Raw genomic sequence first — 22218 nt, forward strand, 5'->3', positions numbered from 1 at the left:
TATGAGGCTAAGTTGAGGACAGAGTACATTCCAGGCATGCAGCATAATTAGGCAAGACAAAGGGAGAGATAGGGGACTGTTGTTGTGTTTGTGCTTTGTTCTCAAAGAGGTCTATGACATCAGGGAATGAAGACATGACTTGCAGTTGACTTGCATTTGAATGAGGGAAGGCTGTGCAAGGTCACCAGCCTCACTTTCTCCTCCAGAGCCATCTGGGTCCAGTGGCCAGATATTCATCAGGATGACTGGAGATGGCCCAGGATGCAATGGGAGACCCTGGCCCTTTTAGGCTAAGACCTTTCCAGGTTCTCACTTTAAGTATGGTATTCGGTGAATAGGCCTCTTTAAGAAGGTCAAGGGATGGCCCCTTTAATTAGAAAAAAGAAAAAAAAATCAAAGTGGGAGGGGAAGACCCTCAGGGTTGCTGGTCAAAAGAGAAACAGTTACTATTGACATTCACTCTGAGCCAGGAGGGCCCAAAATATAGCCATTAAGTGGAGCTTGGGCAGGGACCTATTGTGATCCAATCTGTGAGTTTCAGAGTGAAATGGGTTTAAGGTTTGGTCTTTGAGAAAAAGAGGGAGAGAGAGAGAGAGAGAGAGAGAGAGAGAGAGAGAGAGAGAGAGAGAGAGAGAGAGAGAGAGAAAGAAAGAAAGAAAGAAAGAAAGAAAGAAAGAAAGAAAGAAAGAAAGGAGGGAGGGAGGGAAGAAGGAAGGACAGAAAGACAAGAAAAGAATTGAAAAGAAAAGAAAGACAGGAAGGCAGGAATCTAGCCAGTAAACTCCAAGTTAGTGGGAGATAGAGTGTTGTGTGGGAATCAGAGAGAAGGCCATTTTGGTGGAACTTAGAGTTCAGGAAGGAGAGCTATATCGTTGTTCGTCCTTCATTCTCAGAGAGGACCAATGACATCAGCAGGGAGATATCTTGACTTGCAAGCAAATAGGATTTAAATGAGGCAGAGCTGAGCAAAGTCATCAACCTTACTCTCTCCTCCAAGGTCATCAGAGTCCAGCGGCAAGATAGATGAAGATGACTGGCAATGGTCCCTAGAGTGATGAGTTTGGAAAGATAGTCTGGGTCAAGGTTATTTTAGGGTTTGAAAATCAAAACAAATAGCCAGTTCACATTTTATCCCTGAGAGTGACTGGGGTTTATTGAGTTTATTGAGAACTAGACTTAAGAAAAAATAGTATGGCAGCAATGTGGGGATAGATTCGAGTAAGGAAAGACTTATGGCATGAAGACAAATTAGAAGGCCACTAGTATAGTCCAAGTGAAAGGTAGTAAAAGCCTGAACTGAGAAGATGGCCATATAAGTAAAGAGGAGGGGTCAGATGTGAGAGATATTGTAGAAAATGAGACAGCAAGACTTGTCCATTATTATTTAGATGTGGGGAAAGAGAGCAAAGAGTCAAGGATAATCCTAAAATTATTAACCTGGGAGATTAGCAGAATAGGGGTATCCTCAACAAAAGTGGAACAGTTTGGTAAAGGGTGGGTTGGGGCGGGGAAAATAATGAGTTCTGTTGTGGAGATGTTGAGTTGGAGATATCTAAGGAACATCCAGCTTGAAATAACCAATAAGCTGTTGGAACTGTGGCATTAGAGGGCAAGAGAAAGGCTGGTTGGTTATGTACATCTATGGGTAATATGTATGGAGAAAGAGTGGTTCTAGAGGAGCTAATGAAGACAACCAGAGAGTGTGGAGAAAGAAGAGTAGATAGTCCAGCACAGAGACTTGGAATTCACCTGCATTTAGGAGATTTTATGTAGAATGAGGGGGACAGGAAAGGGAGATGAGGAGTTATCAGAGAGGTAGAAAGAGGATCAGGAGAAATTAGTGTCACAAAAACTCAAAAAGGAGAGTGTATCCAAGGGGACTGACTAGTCAACAGTTTTAGCTCCCGTACAGAAGTCAAAAAGGATGCAGAATAGGAACAATGATCAGATTTGGCAATTAAAAGATCATTGGTAACTTTGGAGAAAGCCATTTCAGTTGAGTGATGAGGTCAAAAGCCAGATTGCAAAGGAGAAAGGAGTAAGTGGGAGGAGAGAAAGTAAAGGTGATGAGTGTAATGAATACGGACACGATGGAGACAGCCGGCTCTTTTCATATCTTCTTTTTTCAGTGTCTTTTCCTTCAGCAAACAGAAGTGGGGTTGGTCTCTTTCATCTTCCCTCTTGAAGCTGGAAGCCAGGAGTACCCAAATGATGAGTCCCCAAAGGGAAGACTGGCTAAGAATGGAAGCTCTTGCCTCATACCAATTCTGCCCCTCTCTCTCATATAGGGCAGGGCATTTATCTCCCCTATAAAGAGAGTTCCATACCAATGGGCTTTGGAACAGGGACTATATATAATAATAAACATAAACATACATATACATTCTCAGAATTTATCTATGAAAGACAAGAACTCCAATCTGAAGATGGGATAATAAAATTCACTGTCAGCAAGTCCTTTACTGGCAAATGCAGTTATGTTCTGGTAACTGTCACTTCTCTAATATAAAATAGCTTTCTGGCCCTATAGACTAATATCAATGTTTGTTTGGATCTGCAAAAGCCAACACTAGTATATGTGTTCGGGAACTGGCAAAGCTATTGAAATCCTTCTCACATTTCTCATCCCAATGAAAGTCCTTGGAGGAAGGCAGTGTAGGCAGCAAAGATGGTTATGGTAGAGAGAGATGTAGGTGGTAGAAACATAAAATTATGTCAGCCCATACCACATAATTGCCACATCCCACTCTGTCAGGAGAATGCTAGAATGTTCCAATAAGCCTTCTGTCTCCCTAACACAAAAGAAAGAGACACAGAACATGCAGGCCACTGATGTTGAGATTATTAAATTCTACTCAATAATAATGCTAGGATTATTTATTTGGAACTGGAAACGACCTTGGAGGTCATTGATTCCAACACTCTTATTGTACAAATGAGGAAACAAAGGCCTAAAGAGGTTAAGTGTCTTGCCCAGAGTCACACAGCTATTAAATGGCTAAAGAAGGATTTGACTCTGGGTATTCCAAATTCTGAACCCTATGCTCTATCCACTAGATCGTACTGTCTCTTAATCTCTTCTTCTGCAATATCAGCATAGCAATCTAGTGAGCAGTGACTTTCCTAAGTGAACATCAAAATCTCTTGCTACAGATCTCCCAGTCCTCCTTCAAAGGCTAGGTTGAGATGTCAGAATTTCAGGATGCCATAGTCAGGTTTATGCCACCAGAATCTCCCTCTGAATCTCTCCCCACCTCTACCATCTCCACCACTTAAGCTTGTTTTCTAATGAAATAGATTGTTTTCTAACAAAATAGTTTCTTAAAAAGCAAAAACCATGTGCTTCTTGTATCTTCCAGTCGCTGGCTTCCCACATGGCGGCTGTTCAGGCGCCCTTTCGTTCGACCGCGGTGCGGTATTTGGCCACGATTTTTGTCAGCCGCATTCCCTGGACGGCAGCCGCTAATGAGCTCAAAGAGCACTTTAGTCAGTTTGGTACTGTACGAAGATGTTTTCTGCCATTTGAAAAAGATACAGGCTTTCATAAAGGTTGTTGTTGGATTGGATTTTCTTCAGAAGAAGAACTTCAAAGAACATTACAGCAAGAAAGTCATTTCATTGATGGAGTCAAAGTCCATGTTCAGCGCCAAAGACACAGACGTCAGGATGTGAAGGAGAAAATCTGAATTAGCATAAATGTATTGATGAACTGGGAAATAAAAATGTTACACTATGAAAAAAAAAAAAAAAAAAAAAAGCAAAAACCTCTTTTGCATAGAACTTTCTCACCCAATCCCCATTCATGTTTCATGACATCTCCACATGATAGATTCATGTATAAATTTTGATTACATATATTCCAAAGAATACTCCCTGCTTCCAAGAATAAAGCTTGCTCAGCTCCAAGCATTGTGGAAAATGAAGTCTGTCCATGGGCATGTCCCTAAATAATTTGAATTTTCAATTACAATATATGCTTTTCAGTGTCAACTATGATGGTAAGTCTAAGGTTAAACAGGGCAGGAAGTGTCCCTTACTCCTAAATTGCTGTTTGAGTATAGAAGGGAACTTCAAAACCGCCAGACAACCCAAGGAATAACCCTGCCAAGAAATGCTTAATCCAGCACCATGTCCATCATTTTGTCACCAGTGATAAGGCGAGGGCAAGGGTGCTTGAGAGGTTCAATCCATCTTTGGAATCAAAATAGTGGCAATACTTTATGGGCCTTAACATGTTTTGATATATTGCAATCCACAATAGATCTATGGGCATCATTCCTACAAATTCTTTTAAGGTTTGAGTAACCATTTCTGGTGAAAGTATCAAAAGGAAAACCGGCTGCCTCATCTCTGCCGGAAGCTGCTGAAGGGAAGGTGTCTAAAATCTAAGGGAAAAGGAATATGAGGAGACTTTCAATGGTAAGATATTTGCAGAGACAAATGTGATGACTCAGAACGGCAGCTCATTGATAAACATAAAGAATAATAAGGGGAGGGGAGAGGCAGAGAGATTAGAGAGTGTCCAATCCCCTATTTAGCCCAACCTGATATAATTCTATTACACATACCTTGGCTGTCTTGTCACTGAGGTGGGACATAGTGTCCAACCTCACAGCTTGTGCTTACTCATAAAATCAGTAGGTGATGTCTACGGCTCTGGAAGGAAGCACTATGATAACCTTTGGATCAGCAGGTTCATCCTGCATCTTCTCACAATTCTTAGCACATCTCCATGAGTGGAAAAATGGGAAAGTTTATTACAAATACTGTCAGGCACACACCCAGAAGCACACACAGAGCCAAGGCTGCTATGTGAAAAATAAAGCTAAATTTAACCACAGAGCTCTATGGTTCAGTGCCCCTGCTCTGGTTAAGAGTTATGATCAACCTCCGTTTGGCCCATCATCCTCTTTATTTATACAACGGGGTGACAAGGACCAGACTCTCAGGTCTATTATACACATTTATTTCACAATAACATTCTCATTATCCATAGCGTTACTACTGTCATCCTCAAAGGCCTAGCCTTATTGCTCAGACCCATCTCTATTTGGTGAAACTCCTGGAGATCAGGGCATCCAGGAAAAAAGCAGCATTTTTTTCTATTTTAAAAATATTTTACTTTTTTATTAATAAGCATTTATTTTCTATCTAATTGTTAAATAACTTAACAACAAATCCTTGTGACAAATATGCATTGCCAAGCAGAATGAGTTCCTACATTGGTCATGTCCAAAAATGTAGACCTCATCATTCATCTTGAGTTCACTATCCAACCTTTAGGAGATGGATAGCATGCTTCATCTTCGGTCCTCTGGAATTGGAGTTGGCCATTGCATTTATCAGACTTCTTAAGACTTTCAACAACTTTTTCTTTTCAAAAAGTAGTCAGTCCTCCTCTTTTCCATGCTATGGGCCAGGGTTCCCCCCACCTCTCTCTCTCTCTCTCTCTCTCTCTCTCTCTCTCTCTCTCTCTCTCTCTCTCTCTCTCTCTCTCTTCCCCTCTCTCCCTCTCCTCTCTTTCTCTCTCTCTCTCTCTCTCTCTCTCTCTCTCTCTCTCTCTCTCACATAATCCCTAGAAATTTTTTTTAAATCCTATAATAGAAAGGCATCAAATCCAAATACAAAGAGATTTGCAAATTTCAGAATCATGATAGCACTCTGGGCCTAAAGTCAGGAGGTCTTGAGTTCAAATTTTGACAAATTTTTCACTTAGTGCCTATGCAACTCTGGGCAAGTCACTTAACACCTGTCTAAGGTGTTAAAATGGAATCTATAAAATCTATAAAATGGAATAATAATAGCAGCTATTGTGAGAAGAAAATGAAATATCTGTAAAATGCTTTGCAAACCTTAAAGTGCTATATAAATGTGAGCTATTATTATGACACTTCTATTCCCCCCACACCCTGTCATTTTGTACCTTTGAGGTAGAACAACCACTCCCAGGGGATGTGGGGAAATGGGAAATGTCACAACAGGGCAGGCACGGGAAATTTTCCACATATGTGAACTTCCACGTTCAGGAGGCTGAAATTCAGTGATAGTATTGGGACAATACTACTCCCAGACACCACCTTGGTGTCTGGGCACAGAGCGAGCACTCAATAAATATGCTATAATAATTCAATAATATATGATCTCAGCAATGAGCTTAGTCCCTCCAATGGCACAGATTGCCACCCATCCATGTTTTCTCATTCTTCACTGTGCTTGTCCATGTTCTTTGGCAGATCATCCACAGAGAAGCTACCCAAAGTTCTGGGAGCCTTTCCCAAGGTCTTTTAGATATTTGTTGTAAAGCTGATGCTACAAAGATCAGCCTCAGTGTACATTTTTGTACTTAAGTATCATTTCATTATTTAAACAAGGGAGCAAATTTGGACTAATTAAGCAAAGCTAGATGTGTAAAAACTAAGCTTGGAAGACCCATACCTAGTTTCTGGTACATACTAGGCACTCTATTACTGCCTGTCTATTGATCGATTGATGAGTCTGCAGCTCTGTCTTAGAGATCCGTTCAACAGGATCCCCATTTTCTGCTGATCCTTACCAAAAATGCTCATAGTCTAGTCTGGAAATAAGAACATTTTTCTATTTGTAAAATATTCTTCCTTTCTAAAATAAAGTAGATGACTAAATATCTAAGTGCTAACCCTTGACTTTCAACTCTACGTCCTTTTATGAGAGAACTCATTGTTAGATTTGTGATTTTTCCAAGGAGCTCTTGATCAATAACTATATAGTCTAGCATGATGAAATGGAAAGAAACTTCATTGAGGAGTCAAAGATATGGATTTCAGTCCACGCTCCACTGCTCACTATCAACCAACAATCGTTTAATGTATTTAATAAGAACCTACTATGTGACGAGTGTTGAAGCTACAAATGCAAGTATGACAGTCTTTACCTTTGGGGAGTTTCTATCTCACTACACTATCTCTCTCTCATATTAAATACATGATATTATATATATGTGTGTGTGTGTGTATACACATACATATACATATATGTACACATACCTACACACACGTACACATAGTGTACAATTTCTTGGAATCCTGATATTGAAGCTACAAATGCAAAAGTAAGACAGTCTTTACCTTCAAGGAGCTTCTATCTCACGAGACTATCTCACATTAAACACCTGATGTTATATATATATATATATATATATATATATATATATATATATATATATATATGTATGTATATATATACACACACATATACATATATATATACACACATACATAAACACATATACACATAGTATGCAATACATCTTAATTTCTTGGAGTCTTGATTTACTCATCTCTAAAATAAAGATAATAAGACCTACCCTACCCACCTTGAAGAAGAGTTTTGAGGATCAAATGAGGTGATGTATGTGAACGTATTTTGGTAAGGTCTATGTGTAAGAGAGAAAATATGCACTGCCCATCTGTCTAGTGCCTAAAAGAAATCAAGGCAAAAAGAATAGGGATCAGGCTGCAAACCCAAAATAAATTTGAGATGATCTACTTTGTTTTCCAGTCCCTTTTTAAATTTGGCTTTTCTAGGAATTAACATTTTGGGGGAGGATTCTGATGATGTGTGTTGGGGGTAGATGCAAGCATACTCATATCCTAAGGATATGGGAGTGTGGCAAGGGCTAGAAGGGGCAGACCTGGATTTGCAAATGCCAGACACTTTTTCAAGCCTGGTGTTGAGAACTGACGTTGAATTTCTCTGTAACAAGTATCCTTGATCTCAATCATTCTTCTGCAAATCTTTATTGAGCAGTGCATTGTGCTGAGTACTGGGAGGCTTATAGAGAAGCATGTCCCAGTCCCTGGCTTCTGGGAACTTAGAACCCATTTGGGAAGACACATCTCACATATATTGAAAATGAAATAACAAGAGGAGCCATAGAATGGCACAGATCATGTGATCACTGAATGGTACCGGCAAAATTTTATGAGTCCAGAGGAAACATGGATCACTGCAGGCTAAAAGATGGTTGAGCTGGGCCTTGAAGGTTGGATGGGATTTGAATAAGTCAATCAGTCGATAAGCATTTATTAAGGGCTTATTATGGATATGTGACTGGTGGGGAGGGGTAGCATTCCAGGCAGAAAGGGTTTGAACAAAGGCATAAAGGTAAAAATTGGCTTAAATGCACAGAATACAGAGAGCAGAACTGTCTGGACCCAACAGAGGTTTTCTCTAGGGGAAGGAATAGTGAGACAGGGCTGGGAGGGTAGGTTATTCTCTTTCCTTGTTCTGCCATGAATGCTCATTAAGATAGGCTCTGGGCCCCAGACCAGAACACTATGCTAAAAGAATTCATTTTATAATGTGGCAACAAAACATACCTGGATGCCAGTGTTTCCAACTTGTAAGTGGTTAGCAGCTTTCACGAATATAACTTATTCAGCAATTAAGAGCAGTGAAAAATCAGATTACAAAAGTGACCCGTCCCTGACTTGTCTGTGAAGCACGAAGAATGAGAACAAGTCACTCTTCCATCAGGCTGTTATTTGACTCAGTGTCTAAATAGACTTAGCAACTGTATCCATCTGTACAACAGATTTTTTCATCACTGCCCTCTAGTTGGTATAACTTGAAAATAACTATTAGCTATCTGTAAATCTATTTAAACATTGAGTCAAATAATAGTCTGATGAAAAAAGACTTGCTCTCATTCTCCATAACTATTAGCTAGTAGTATTTAGGTCAATTTGAGGCAGCTAGGTGGCTCAGTGGATAGAGCACTACGCCTGGTATCAGGAAGACCTTAGTTTAAATCCAGCTTCAGACACTTACTTAAAAGTCATTTAATCCTGTTGCCTCAGTTTCCTCACCTGTAAAATGAGCTGGAGAAGGAAATGGCAAACCGCTCCAGTATCTTTGCCAAGAAGACCCCATGGACAGTATTGGCATGCTATGGTCCACGGGATCACAAAAAGCTGGACATAACTGAACAACTCAACAACAATACAGGTCAATTTACTCTGTAATTGCAACATTCCCATTCCATCTAAAAGCGAGCATTTATTGAGCACCTACTATGCTTAAGGCACTGAAGATAAAAAGTTAAAAATGAAAAAGTCAATCTTTGCTCTTGAAGATCTTACGTTCTGCTGGGGGATACAACATGTTAACAAGACAAGTAAATAGAAGGTGATTGAGGAGAGAAATAGTAGTAACAACTGTAAGGATCAGGAAAACTTCTTGTATCAGGGATAGCTGCAAGAAATTAGCAGCAAATGTGGCTTCCCTGAGAAACTCGATGAATTTACCGTTACCGTATGGAATGCTGTTATTGACAATGTCCTATCTGATGCATCTCTAATTATCTGAAAAAGCATTGCATGCTATGCCTAATTTAATCTATTTTACACAACCACAATGTGACCTGACGTTGTATGCTATACTTATCCTCAGAGAAACTCGGTGATTGACATCTACAAGCATCTTCTAAAGTTACTAAGTCCTATGGGAGCTGCTATATGCTGAAAACAATGTATTCAAAGTGCATTTAGAAACAGTAACTCATACATAGGCTTGCTTAGCCAGAAGACACTGTGGTTCTATACTTTGTCTAAAGAAAACAAAGGTCAAATCTTTTTTTTTCTGGTTGTTCCATTTAATTTTTTTCTACTTAATAGCATTTTATTTTTTCCAATTACATGTAAAGATAGTTTTCAACATTCCATTGTTATAAGATTTTGAATTCCAAATTTTTCTCTCACTTCCCACTCCCTTTCCCAAGAGAGCAAGCAATCATACAATCATATTAAACGTATTTCCACATTTGTCGTGTTGTGAAAGAAGAACCAGAACAAAAGAGGAAAGCCACAAGACAGAAAAAAACAAAAAAAAGTGAAAATAGTGTGCTTCGACCCACATTCAGACTCCATAGTTCTTTCTTTTGAAGTAAATAGTATTTTCTATCATGAGTCTTTTAGAATTGTTTTGGATCACCATATTGCTGAGAAGAGCTAAGTCTGCCACAGTTGATCACTGCACAATGTTGCTTTTACTGTGTACAATGTTCTCCTGGCTCTGCTCACTTTACTCAGCATCAGTTTATGTAAGGCTTTCCAGGTTTTCCTGAAATCCAGAAGGTCAAATCTTAATCTGCACTTGGGAAAACCTACCTCTATGCAGTAAAAGAACTATGACCCATCAAGGGATTGTGTTATTTGGCCGCAAATTAGGAAAGAAATGAAACATGGGGTCAAGAAAGCCATAAGACACCTTAGGAGATTGGAGGATAGATTATGACATCATCATGGAGCCAAGCTCAAATCACAGGGCCAGGTTTCAAATGAAATCAAAAGGTTCCTGATGGATATATCTAAGATGTATCCTGATGTAGCTAGTGGTGGTATAATTAGGGAAGAATGAGGAGTATAGCTTTCCTGTGGGCATGATACAGAAAATGTTAGGTAGGACTGGGTTGGAGGCTCAATTAGATCCTCCATATCAAATCCAATCTGTCAATTGGGAGAAGTAGAACCCAGAAGTAAGCATGTATATATGATGTTCTTATAAGTACCATAGGAACCTTTAGATAAATCAGTTGTAGGAGAGTGAGAAAAGCCCTAAATTTGGAGACAAAAGACTTTAGGTTCAAATTCCTTGGTATACCTCTTGTTAGCTAGGTGACCTTAGGCAAGTTACTGTCTGAGCATCAGTTTCTTCATAAAAAAAAATACAGATAATTCATATGCTACCTATTTTACAGGATTGCTGTGAAAATTAAATTAGATAAGCATAAAGTGCTTTGAAAACCATAAAAAATTATATAAAAGTAAGCAGTATTCATTACTTCCTGATCTTGCCTCCATCTCTCCACCAATTCAGTCATACATTGATCAGTCATTCAGGAATGACCTAAAATCTCAATCCCAGGCATATGTAACCTATGATCCAGTACCCAAGTCACTGGCCATACATGGAGTTGGTATAATCTTGGGGTCAGTCTAAAAGTTCATTCTGTCTTTAACTCTTTATTCCTCTAACCAGAGTTCACTTTAAGGAGTCTCCAAAGCTGATTTTAAGTTTTCACAGAAGTAGATAACAGGGTCCCCAGCTCCTGTACAAACATTCAAACATTGTCAGGTACAAGGCAGCCTTTATTTTACCCCAGAGAAAAGCAAAGGTTCACCAAAGTTCACAAACAGACGGAAAAAGCTCATCAAAGAGCTTTTAATAATCATTTAAAAAAACTAGCACAATTCTACTACTTGTTTAGTGGATTTCACTTTTCTATAGTGTTTTAAAAGTCTTCTATCCTATGGCACTTGAACGCCCTTTGAAAGAAAAATAAATTTGGTGTTTCCATCAGGGCAACAACCTGATATTATAGTGACTCCCCACCTCCTACAGAGTCCTTCTATACAGTCTCCTCCAGACTAGTCCTGCTACCCTGGTTTGGACTTCCCTCAAGAAGGGGGATATACTTTGAAGCTCCTATATAGATAATCCCCTTCCCATCTGTCCAAATAACTTATTCTAAAATTGGGAAACAAAACCAAGGCTTTTTGCTCTCTCGTATGACTCTGATCATTCGGTGCTCTTCTGACAGTGGGATACCATGGTAGTGATTTCTTTCTTTCTCTGAGAAGTGTGTTATTCAGCAATTGCCTGCTTCTGGATACACTCTCAAACCTGAGGTTACTAGCAAGGCAACCTTCGCACTATCTAAGAAATCTCCCTTTTTTGGCTAGAAGGAAAGATTCTAGGGTCAAGCTGACTAGGGAAATCCCTCCTCTACTAACTAGGTGGCAGGGGTTCATCAATGGCATTGTCCATGAACTCTTCTGTCATAAGAGTTTATGGGTCCTATAATTCTCCAAAATATTTCATAATTACCACTGCCCTGGTTGTTTCGCATAGGTCTCTAATCTCTATTTGTTCAGAAAAGGAAAAAAGAAATGTAAAAGAGGGACAAGAAAGTCTCCTTGAAGGTTATGTGGACAAGTACATGCGACTTTGCAGCTCCCCTGTGTTTCTGCCTCAAGGCTGCTGTTAATGGATTTTTCCCTCTCTCCCTTCTTTTTTGAAAAGAGCAACTCATATTCCTCCATGAAGATTCCTTTTATAGGCCATTATAAGGGAATGGCTGCTCCATCCAGAGTCAGTCCTCCCAAAAGTCCCAGCCAAGTAATTTATCTTAGGGGAAGTCTTTGTCTCTGAGACATCCTCTAGGAGCAGCTCCTACCAACTAAGGGACATCTATAAACCAACGAGTTCATCTCAGGGCAGCCTCAGTTACGAAGCCTTAACCAGCACGTATATTTTGACTTCTTAACAAGGTTCAGTCATGCTATGCAGCTTTGCAATTCATATACTACACATATACTATACTGTACTTCAGATCCTACTCCCCAGATATCTTTTTGCCAGCATCCTCGCCACCATGCATTCCCTTCCCCCTCTCTTCTCCTCCCACCCCTCTAGTTCTTTCCAGTTCTGGAAATGAGGTCAAACTGACTCTGCCATTGCTCCTAGATTGGGGGTGGCATTCTATTGCCATATGGCTCTACTTGCCATCCCTATCAATTTGCAAAAGGAAAATACCCCTTGGGCCATACCATCCCTTGTCTATTGTCTTCTCTATTGGAATATAAGTACCTTGAAGGAAAGGACTTACTTTATTCTTGTACTTGTATCCTACCAACCCCACCCCCCAAACCTCAGCACAGTGCTTGGCACATAGGGAGTATTTAATAACTGCTTTTCTATTCATTTCTCACTTCATGGAGAGAGTTATGGACAATCAAAGATTCCTAAGGCCCCAAACAAGTTAAACAGTGAATTCCTCTGGATAAGGACCACCCCCACTTACAAATAGAAGCTTCAATGAATGCTGTTGATGTCCAGCTATCTAGGGGGTATGTGGTCTTGTACAACAAGTACTGATCCTGGAATTATTAGGGACCTGGGTTAAAAAATGACCTTGAGGGGCAGCTAGGTGGTGCAGTGAGTAGAGCACCGGCCCTGGAGTCAGGAGGACCTGAGTTCAAATGCGGCCTCAGACACTTGACACACTTACTAGCTGTGTGACTTGGGCAAGTCACTGAACCCCAATTGCCCTGCCTTCCCCCTCCAAAAAGAGAAAATTAAAAAAAATTGATCTTGAGGACTTAGTAGGTGTGTGAAGGAGAAAAGAAAGGAAGTAGAGGAGGGAATAAGCATTTACATAGCACCTACTATGTACCAGACACTTTTCACAAACATTATCTCATTTGATCCTCACAATAACCATCTGAAGTATTATTCTCATTTTACAGTTAAGGAAATTGAGGCAAACAGAGGTCAAGTGACTTGCTCAGGGTCACAAAGCTGGTGTCTGAGGATGGATTTGAACTCAGGTCTTCCTGACTCCAGGCCCAGAGCTCTAACAATTGTACCACTTAGCTGCAATGGGACCGCTGGAAAGTTCCTTAAGGTATCTAAATCTCACTTTTCCATCATCTGCAAAATGGGGGTAATAATAAGTACCTCCCAGAGTTGCAATGAGGCTCAAATGAGATAATGTATGTAAAGTGCTAAATAAATGCCAGCTATTATTATAATTTTGTAAATGGATATAAAAGTTGGATCTGCCAGATATAACATCTGGCTTCCTGCGCAGTTTCATCAGTGTCAGCTGGGAACTATACTGAATATTAAAAGACAGCCCAGAATTGTCAATAATCAAATCCTGGGGCCCAGCCAGTCTATCAGCATTGAATCTATGCTTGCCAAAACATAGTTTTGCTAGGCCCTACCTGCAAAGCTGATGGATGCCTGTATTCATTCACTCATTGCTGCATGGTGAGATTCAGCAGGGCTATTGTAAGCAAAGTCAAGAGGAAAAAAATCATGCTCTTAGCTGGTGCACTATCACCATGGAATTTGGAGGAGCTAAGTCATCAAATGGATCCATTGGCTTGCTTTTAATTGAGGTATTTGATTGCAGAACTCCAAAGGGCTGGGGTAGAGGTGGGGAGGTAGGCCCGCAAACAGAGCTAAAGTTACAAATTTTAATAGCATTTGAATACATAGAGAGTGTAATAAAGACAATTCTGGTCAACAGTAAGGTTCAAGGATAAGACCTGCATCCTGACTTTGAATTTAACTTTGAATATAACTTCTTTTTCAAGGTGATAACATCCCCATAGATACTTAATTATAGCCTATACTTAATTATAGTCTATATAAATATAGACTTAATTATGTCTCCTTGATGAAGTTTAAATGAGTATTTTTGCCTTGGGTGCTTGCTGGCCATTGGCACCACAGCTGGGCATAATTGATTGAGTCGTAGATGTGTGGATGATTGATTTTTATCATGGCACTTGTGGATTTGAGCCACACCCTTGGATTCAGCCCTGAAAACAGAATAAAGGACCAATGATTGGTACTACAGTAGGAGGGAGAGAGAGAGGGGGGGGGGGGGAGAGAGTACACATAGAAAGTGGACTTGGGTCTTTGAAGGGTGCTGAGGGGTCATCATATAGCCTTCTCCATTGAGCCTCTTGGTCCCAGAAATGGCAGCTATAAAAATGCAATGGCAAAGCACCAAAGAAGCTTGTAGAGGAAGAAGCATCTAGTGAGGGTGTCTTAAGGCAGAGACTCCTGGAGAGAAGAGAAGGCCTTCCTACACCACACCAGGTTCTTAGACCCAACTTCCTAGAGGCAAGAGGAGGAGTTCTACCAAATTTCCTGAAATAAACATTTTGAGAGAAGAGGAACAACCATGTGCCCTGGAGATGAAAGGGCATCTAGGGACAGAGCCACAATGCAAAGAAGCAAACTTGGATCTTGTCCTCCACTAACTTCTATGGACTACACGGGTCTAGGGGATTGTCCAGCAATCCCAAGCACAAACTTCTTTTTAGGGGAATTAAAATCCCCCTCAACTTTACAGGAGTACTAGAAGTTTGATAGACCGATTAAGTCCTTTTGGGAGATGAGGATCACAAGGGAGACAAGAAAAGGTGTCTTGAATTATGAATCCTTTCTGTTTTGCAATTTCTAGGGAATTTAAGAAAGACCATATGGTATTTGATGTATGGTTAACCTGAGTGTTTGCATAGTATCTAAAGCTCCTCTTACCTTTTCTATGGAATCATAGATACCAGCTGTATTCTTCTGATCTCAAGGGAAACCCTGATCAGGGACAAAATGAGCAAAATGTAGATGTTCTCAGGGAAACTGGGTGAGGGCATAAGCCAAAGAATGATTTGTGGGAAGCTCCTCCACAATTGAACCTAAGTTGTAGAAACTCAGTTTGGAGTTCTGGGCCATGGGCTACATATATTCACAATTAGAAAGGACACCTTGGTCTCCTCAGCTACACCCACAATCAAGGATAGTGATGGAGCCTTAAGTAGCATAATTTTTTAGTTTAAATGATAATTTCCTATCCTTAGCTCTCTATTCATCAAAACAGTGCAATGGAAGGGAACAAATACTGGACCTATAAATCAAAGGAAACCTGAACTTCTCTTCTGTCATGGACACTTACTAGCCTGGTGACCTTACGCAAATCACTTTACTTGCTGGTTTCAACCTCCTCATCTATAAAATGAGGAGAAAGATACCTGTATTGAACGTGTCACAAGATTGTTATAAGAATCACGTGAGATCATCTAAAAGCTATGAGATCAACCAAAGCCAGATAGGACCTTAGAAAGCATTTAATTCAAACCTCCTCCACTTTACAGATGAAGAAACTGAGGTCCACAGAGGTTAAGTGTCTCGCCCAAGGTCATACAGATAGTAAGTGGCAGTGATATATGAAACTCAGGTCCTCTGAGTTCAAGTTCAGCACTCTCTCTACTATACCATCCTGCCTCCTAATGTTAGAGACGGGCTTGGCAAGCCTTAAAGTGCTAATATAAATGTCAACTCTTAGTAATTCAAGTCAACAAACATTTAAGAGCCTACTCTCTGTAAGTTACTGAGGATTGGTGCTGGGGATATAAAGATGAAATAAGACACAAGCCCTGCATTCAAAGAATTTATAATGTAAAAGAGAGAGATAAGAAATGGATAAAAATGTTTATGATCCAGAGCATACATTATAAGTACAAAGGAGAGACTGACATAAAGTGCAGTGGAAATTTCAAAGGGGATTCAAGAGAGGTTTCATGAAAGAGGGAGCACCTAAATTGGACTTAGAAGCATTATTTACATAGTAGGTTATCTACTGCCCCTACTTCCCACTATCTCAGTGCCAATAGTAGAGTATAAGTTGAGGGGTTTGGGGAGGAAAGGAAGGGAGGGAGGGATGAAAAGAAGGAGGGAGAGAAAAAGAAAGGAAGGAAGGAAGGAAGAAAAGAAGGAAAGAAGGAAGGGAGAGAGGGAAGAAAGACAGGAAGGAAGGAAGGAAGGAAGGAAGGAAGGAAGGAAGGAAGGAAGGAAGGAAGGAAGGAAGGGAAGGAGGGAGGAAGGAAGGAAAGGAGGGAAGAAAGGAAGGAAGGAGGGAGGGAAGGAAGGAAGGAAGGAGGAAAGGGAAATGAATTTATTCAGCCCTAGCATATTCCAGGTTCTATATTAAGCACTGGGTACACAAATGCAAAAAATTAGACGACCGACCCTGCCTTCAAAGAGCTTACGTTATATTAGGAGAAGATACACACACACAGAGGAATGGTGACCCAGAAAGAGTGTTTTTGTCTGGAAAGTCAGAGTAATGGTGAATAGTGTTGGTGATGGTACAGGGCTTCCATAGGCTATAGGGTGATTGAATATTTTTGGTTATCTAGTAACATATCTTTGACTGCATTCTGAAATCCAGCAGTAATGTTGTAGGATTATCCATTCTTTCAGATTATCTGCATATTTGCTTCTCCCATTAGCATGGCAATTGAGAGGAAAATGTACAAATAGCCAAATTTATCATTTCATATCTCATTTACTTGCCGGCATACAGGGAATAGTGAGAGCTTCAACTTGATAATCTCCTTCTTTTGTTATAGTGTCTGATAGTGCTTGCCTAATCGGAAAAATAATGTCATTAATAAGTACTATAGCAGTATTCAGACTACATTTTTCAGGTTACTTGTGTTCACATCAGGCAGCAAAATTAATTAACTCACAGCATTCAGAGCTCCTGGAACTTCATGAATCAAGGGTCATAGAGAACACAGGAAAACCTTGATTATAATGAAACGTTAACAACTAATTATACATCTGAACAGGGAAGATCAATATGACACCATGGAGGCTCATCTCTAATTGCTCAGTGGAAAGGCAAAATGCTTCTTAAATAAAACAGTGCAGCCCAAATGGGATAACTGAGAATGTTGTTTGTAAGAACAACTGTAAGGCACAAGGCAGAATAGTCTGTTTAGAAATATTCAGAACTCCATCAAGAAATGTTTTCAACACCTACTTTCTGTGTGACATATATACACATATACTTAAATGTATGTATACATATATGCGCAAATGTATATACAAGTACACAGTATACATATACAGTTATCCTTTCCACTTCATGATTTTCCCCGTTGTGGTTTTGATATATTGCCACTTGGCATAAGAAATTAGCTGGGAATTTGAGGGGAGTTTTGCAGAAGTTGCAGATGACACACAAAGGCCAGCTGACACAGATTCTATTACCAAATACTGAACCCAAATTTTACAGTAAGGTACTGTAAATACCCCATACAAGAAAAAGAAAAAGAAAAAATTCAGATTTCTCTGATATGAAGTGAGGACCAAAATTGCTACTCAGATTTTTCAGATTGCAAGGGCCCTGTGCCCCTATCCCCTGCAAGGTGGAGAGGATAACTGCACATTCTTGAACTAACACTGCAAATGTCTAAGTTGGGCCTTTGGGAAATTGCAAAGTTTTTTAATGACTCTCAAACTTCTTTTGGCAATAAAAACCCATCTTCTCAATGCTGATACTCTTGTCAGTGTATGACTGGGAATCAAGAAACCATAATCTTTAAAGAATTGAAGTTGAGGATGACCTAAATTGCAAAAGAGAGGTACATGCTGGATGTGAGCAGACACATTACAAACAAGGAGAAATGGTATAAAAGATGCCATCAAAAAGATATACCACTAAAGGGAGGGGGGGGTGGAAGATGGGCAGGAACAAGGTAGGGACAGTCTACATGCTCTATGGATACCTATGCAACATCAAAGGAATATAAAGACAGTCCCCAGCATATTGAACCCTCTATGGTGAATTTATGGAAGGACATAGATGAGAGTTGCACAAACAGAAGACATTCAGGGAAGGATTGCTATCAGAAAGAATACCCTCTTTGATATATTTACATAAGCACATAAAGTACATATTGTGGTGTTAATGTGATTAAAGATCTCCCCCTCATTAATCCTATTAATAGGTCTCAGGTGGAGCTAGTTAAGGGAAGCTTGATTAGGAGAGGCTTTCGTAGGAAGGCCCACACCCTTTTGCTAATTAGGTCAGGAGGGTTGTGAAGCTCTTGGTCTCTAAAAGGGATGTATATATACTCAGGGTAGCAGTTAAGCTTTCTCAGAACTGGGGAAGGAGAGGACAAAGGCAAGCACATAGTTAGGATTTGTGAGTGAGTGTTTACCGGAAGGCCCCAGCAGAGGGGAAGGTTATAGGATGGCATGCCTCCCTGCTGTGACATTGTGTTTTAAGTTCTTTGCTGTTATGATGAAGTGGACTTATTGGTTTCGGGATATAGTTGTTGCTATGTTGAATTGGAGTTATTGGTTTCGGGATTTGATCCTCTGATGTCTGAATAAATGTTTTACTTCTTCTGTCTTCTGTATGGAAAGTCTCTTATATCCTGTGATGCAGAATTATATAGGCATATTCATGGTCACCATTGATATTGTGACACTTGCTTACTGATACAGCCATGTGTGTTTGGGTATGTCTAGGTATGCTGGCAATGATTGGGGAAATGTTATAATTGGACTTTCTTACACCTGGCCCATGCTCTAGTTATGCCAATGCATTTGAGAATTGTGGTATTTGGTTTCAAATGACTATTGTATCACATGAAGGAATCACTTTTTTTATTTCTGGCAGTAGGAGTATGAGACTAAGCACTCTGTGGTATTATCTTCAGCTGAATCAAGATGATGCCTAACTAGCCCCCTACAGCCATCAAAGGAAACTATGTTGGGCTGATTTTTGACAAGAGACAAATTTTAATTAGCAAATGATCTGGAAATCCACTTTCATGTTGCTTTCTGACTTTAGTCTGCATGGATCTTCCCAATTTAGAACCTGTTGTTCCTAGTCTGAGTTCATATTTTTCTATCTTATTCCCTCAATCTTCTATCACTGTGGATTTCTAGCTTTGGAACCCAGACCTACTTATTGGTTACTCACTTGGATCTTTGTCACAAGGTACTTTGCCTATGCCATGCCCCTTCTTCTGCTCCTATAAATTAGTTGACTCTTTCTTTGCTTATTAATCACTCTTTGATTACTGGCACTCTGGATAGATGATGAGAGTATACTAGTATTGTTCTCATTACACATGAGAATATTAGTATTATACTCCAGATGTAGTTTCTTTCCCCATTGCCTGAGACTTCTATAAGTGCAAAATGAATATTTGTAATAAGGGCATCAAATTTTAGGAAGAACATTGACAAAATTGTGTGTTCAGGATTGGCGGAGTGAGAATCATTCCATACAATTATGATCCAAGGGCCAAACTCATTTATATGACTCCTTGTTGGTGGAGAATCATTAGTCAGTGCTCTGTGCCTGGGTACAGGTGGAATCAGCAAGAGCATGGCAGAGGAAACATTCTTGATCTTCTGGCTTTCCGACTCAAAAGAAGACACACTCAGATCTAGACTCTCTTCAAGGAAGGGTTCCTGGAGGGACAGAAAGACTCCAGGAAGAAGCCAGATTGTAGAGCAGCCATGTCCCCATTCCCAGCTTATCATGCTAGTGAACTTGCCCAACTTGGGTGAGCTCAGGAAATCAGGAATTCTCCCTCTGTTGAGCTGAAATATCTCAGTCCTAGAGGGAAAGATCATTAACTGTGCATATTACATAGGATATTCAAATCTGTTTAATTTCTCTGATTTCTGTTTGCTAATGGCTTGAATAAATGATTTCATTTGCTATTTTCTATGAATGATAATCTTTATGGAACTGGCAAGGGAGTCAAGCCTTTGGAGATTTTATATATATATATATATATATATATATATATATATATATATATATATATATATATATATTCTTGAAACACACTTTCCATTAAAGGGATAGAGATCAGGAGAGTGGCTTGAAGCTAAAAATTAATTTCTCTAGAATAAAAATACTTAAGGAAGCAAAGAGATATAATTCTAGCCTGGTACCGCCTCTCTCTTCTCTGAGGAGAGCAGAGTACCCAGCCTTATGGCCCATATTTCCTGCTCTCCACTTGGTAAGAATCAAAGTCTCCCTTGGAGAAGAGTGAACAGAGGAAACTCTAGAGATTTATCTATTCATGCCTGCCTGTCAACCACACCTAGATAGACTTGTGTGGACACAGATAATCTACACACACACACACACACACACACACACACAGCTTACAGAAGGATCATTTGAACAAATGGGATCTTTGATCTAGAAAACAGGTTACGAACAGTTTACTGAGGGTGTGACAGTGTGTCATTCAGTCATTTTCAGGCATGTCCAACTCTTTATGACCTCATTTGGGGTTTTCTTGGTAAAGATACTAGAGTGATTTGCCATTTCCTTCTCCAGCTCATTTTACAAATGAGAAAAGTTGTGGTAGACAGGGTTAAATGACTTGCCCAGGGTAACATAGCTAATAAGTGTCTGAGGTCATATTTGAACTCAGGAAGATGAGTCTTTTTTACTCTAGACCTGGCACTCTATCCACTGTGCCACTCAGCTGCCCAAGTGACAGTGTAGGTGGCATTAAACCTCTTTTGGCACAGAAGTTGCAGTTACTATCATAAAGGTCACTCTACAACCAAGAATTTTTGCTTATGCTTATTATTAACCCTAGAAGATGGAATAACCAAGTATCCGACAAAATGAGATTTTTTTTGGTAACTTGGGAACAGACAATGAAACCAATCTGTATGCAAGTGATTCTCAAATCCATTTAGCCAGTCTTAAGATCTCTCCTGACCCCCAATCTAACATTTCCAATTGTCTATAGAACATCTCAAACTAAATGTCCCATAGACTTCTTAAACTCAACATGTCCCAAACCAAATTGATTACCTTCTCTCCAAAACCTCTTCCTAACTTCTCCATTATAGCAATGGGCACCACCAACCTCCCAGCCATGCAAGCTCACAACCTAGGTGTCATCCTTCACTCTGCACTCTTTCTCACCCCACATATCCATATCAGTTGTCAAGTAGTGTTGATTCTACCTAAGCATCCTCCCCCACACATCCTCCTTCATTCTTTTGACAGTCACTATAGTGGTGCAGGTTCTCCTCATCTCATGCCTAGACTACTACCATACCCTTTGGGTTGGTCTCTCTGTCTTAAGTCTCTCTCCACTCTAGTTTATTCTCTATTTAGCTACCAAAATGTTCTTCCTAAAGTATAGGTATGACTATGTCACCCCTCTCTTCAATAAACTCTGGAGGCTCCCTATTCACTCTGGGATCAAATGTCAAGTATAACCATTATCAAATATAAAATACTCTGTCTGGTATTCATAGCCCTTTATAACTTGTCCTCCTCCTGTCTTTCTAACCTTCTTACACCTTCCACACTACCCTTTCCCCATACTTTGTGATCTCATTGGTCCCCTTTGGAAATGAAGGACTAGAAACAACAATTATGATCCAGTGACATTGGCCTCCTTTCTGTTCCTTGAACAAAACGCCCCATTTCCTGACATTTTCATTGGCTGTCACTTGGATCTAGAATGCTCTCCGTCCTCATCTCCGCCTCCTGGTTTTGGATTTCTTCATGTCTCAGCTAATATCCTATCTTCTGCATTAAACCTTTCCCAATCCCTCTTGATTCTAATTCTTTCCTTTGTTGTTTATTTCTAGTTTATCTTGTATATGCCTTTTTTATACATTGTTGTTTACTTTTTGTTTCCTCATTAGATTGTGAGCTCCTCGAAAGCAGGGACTATCTCTTGCCTTTATTTCTATTGCCAGCACATAACACAGTGCCTGGCACGTAATAGGTGCTTAGTTGTTGTTTATTATCTGACTGACTAAAGTGGAAGTCTGACCGTGTCACCCTCCCTTTTCAACAAACTCCAGTGG

At 39.9% G+C, this 22218-nt stretch overlaps 1 protein-coding gene across 1 annotated transcript; it reads left to right on the forward strand.

Moving 5' to 3' along the window:
- The first annotated feature begins 3347 nt into the window (after positions 1-3347).
- LOC118833849 (SRA stem-loop-interacting RNA-binding protein, mitochondrial-like) lies at positions 3348-3739 on the forward strand. Its single transcript, XM_036741264.1, has one exon. It carries the CDS (start codon positions 3375-3377, stop codon positions 3684-3686), a length of 312 nt encoding a protein of 103 aa, XP_036597159.1. The 5' UTR covers positions 3348-3374; the 3' UTR covers positions 3687-3739.
- The last annotated feature ends 18479 nt before the right edge of the window (positions 3740-22218 follow it).

This window comes from Trichosurus vulpecula, chromosome 1, assembly GCF_011100635.1.
Source record: "Trichosurus vulpecula isolate mTriVul1 chromosome 1, mTriVul1.pri, whole genome shotgun sequence".
Lineage (NCBI taxonomy): Eukaryota > Metazoa > Chordata > Mammalia > Diprotodontia > Phalangeridae > Trichosurus > Trichosurus vulpecula.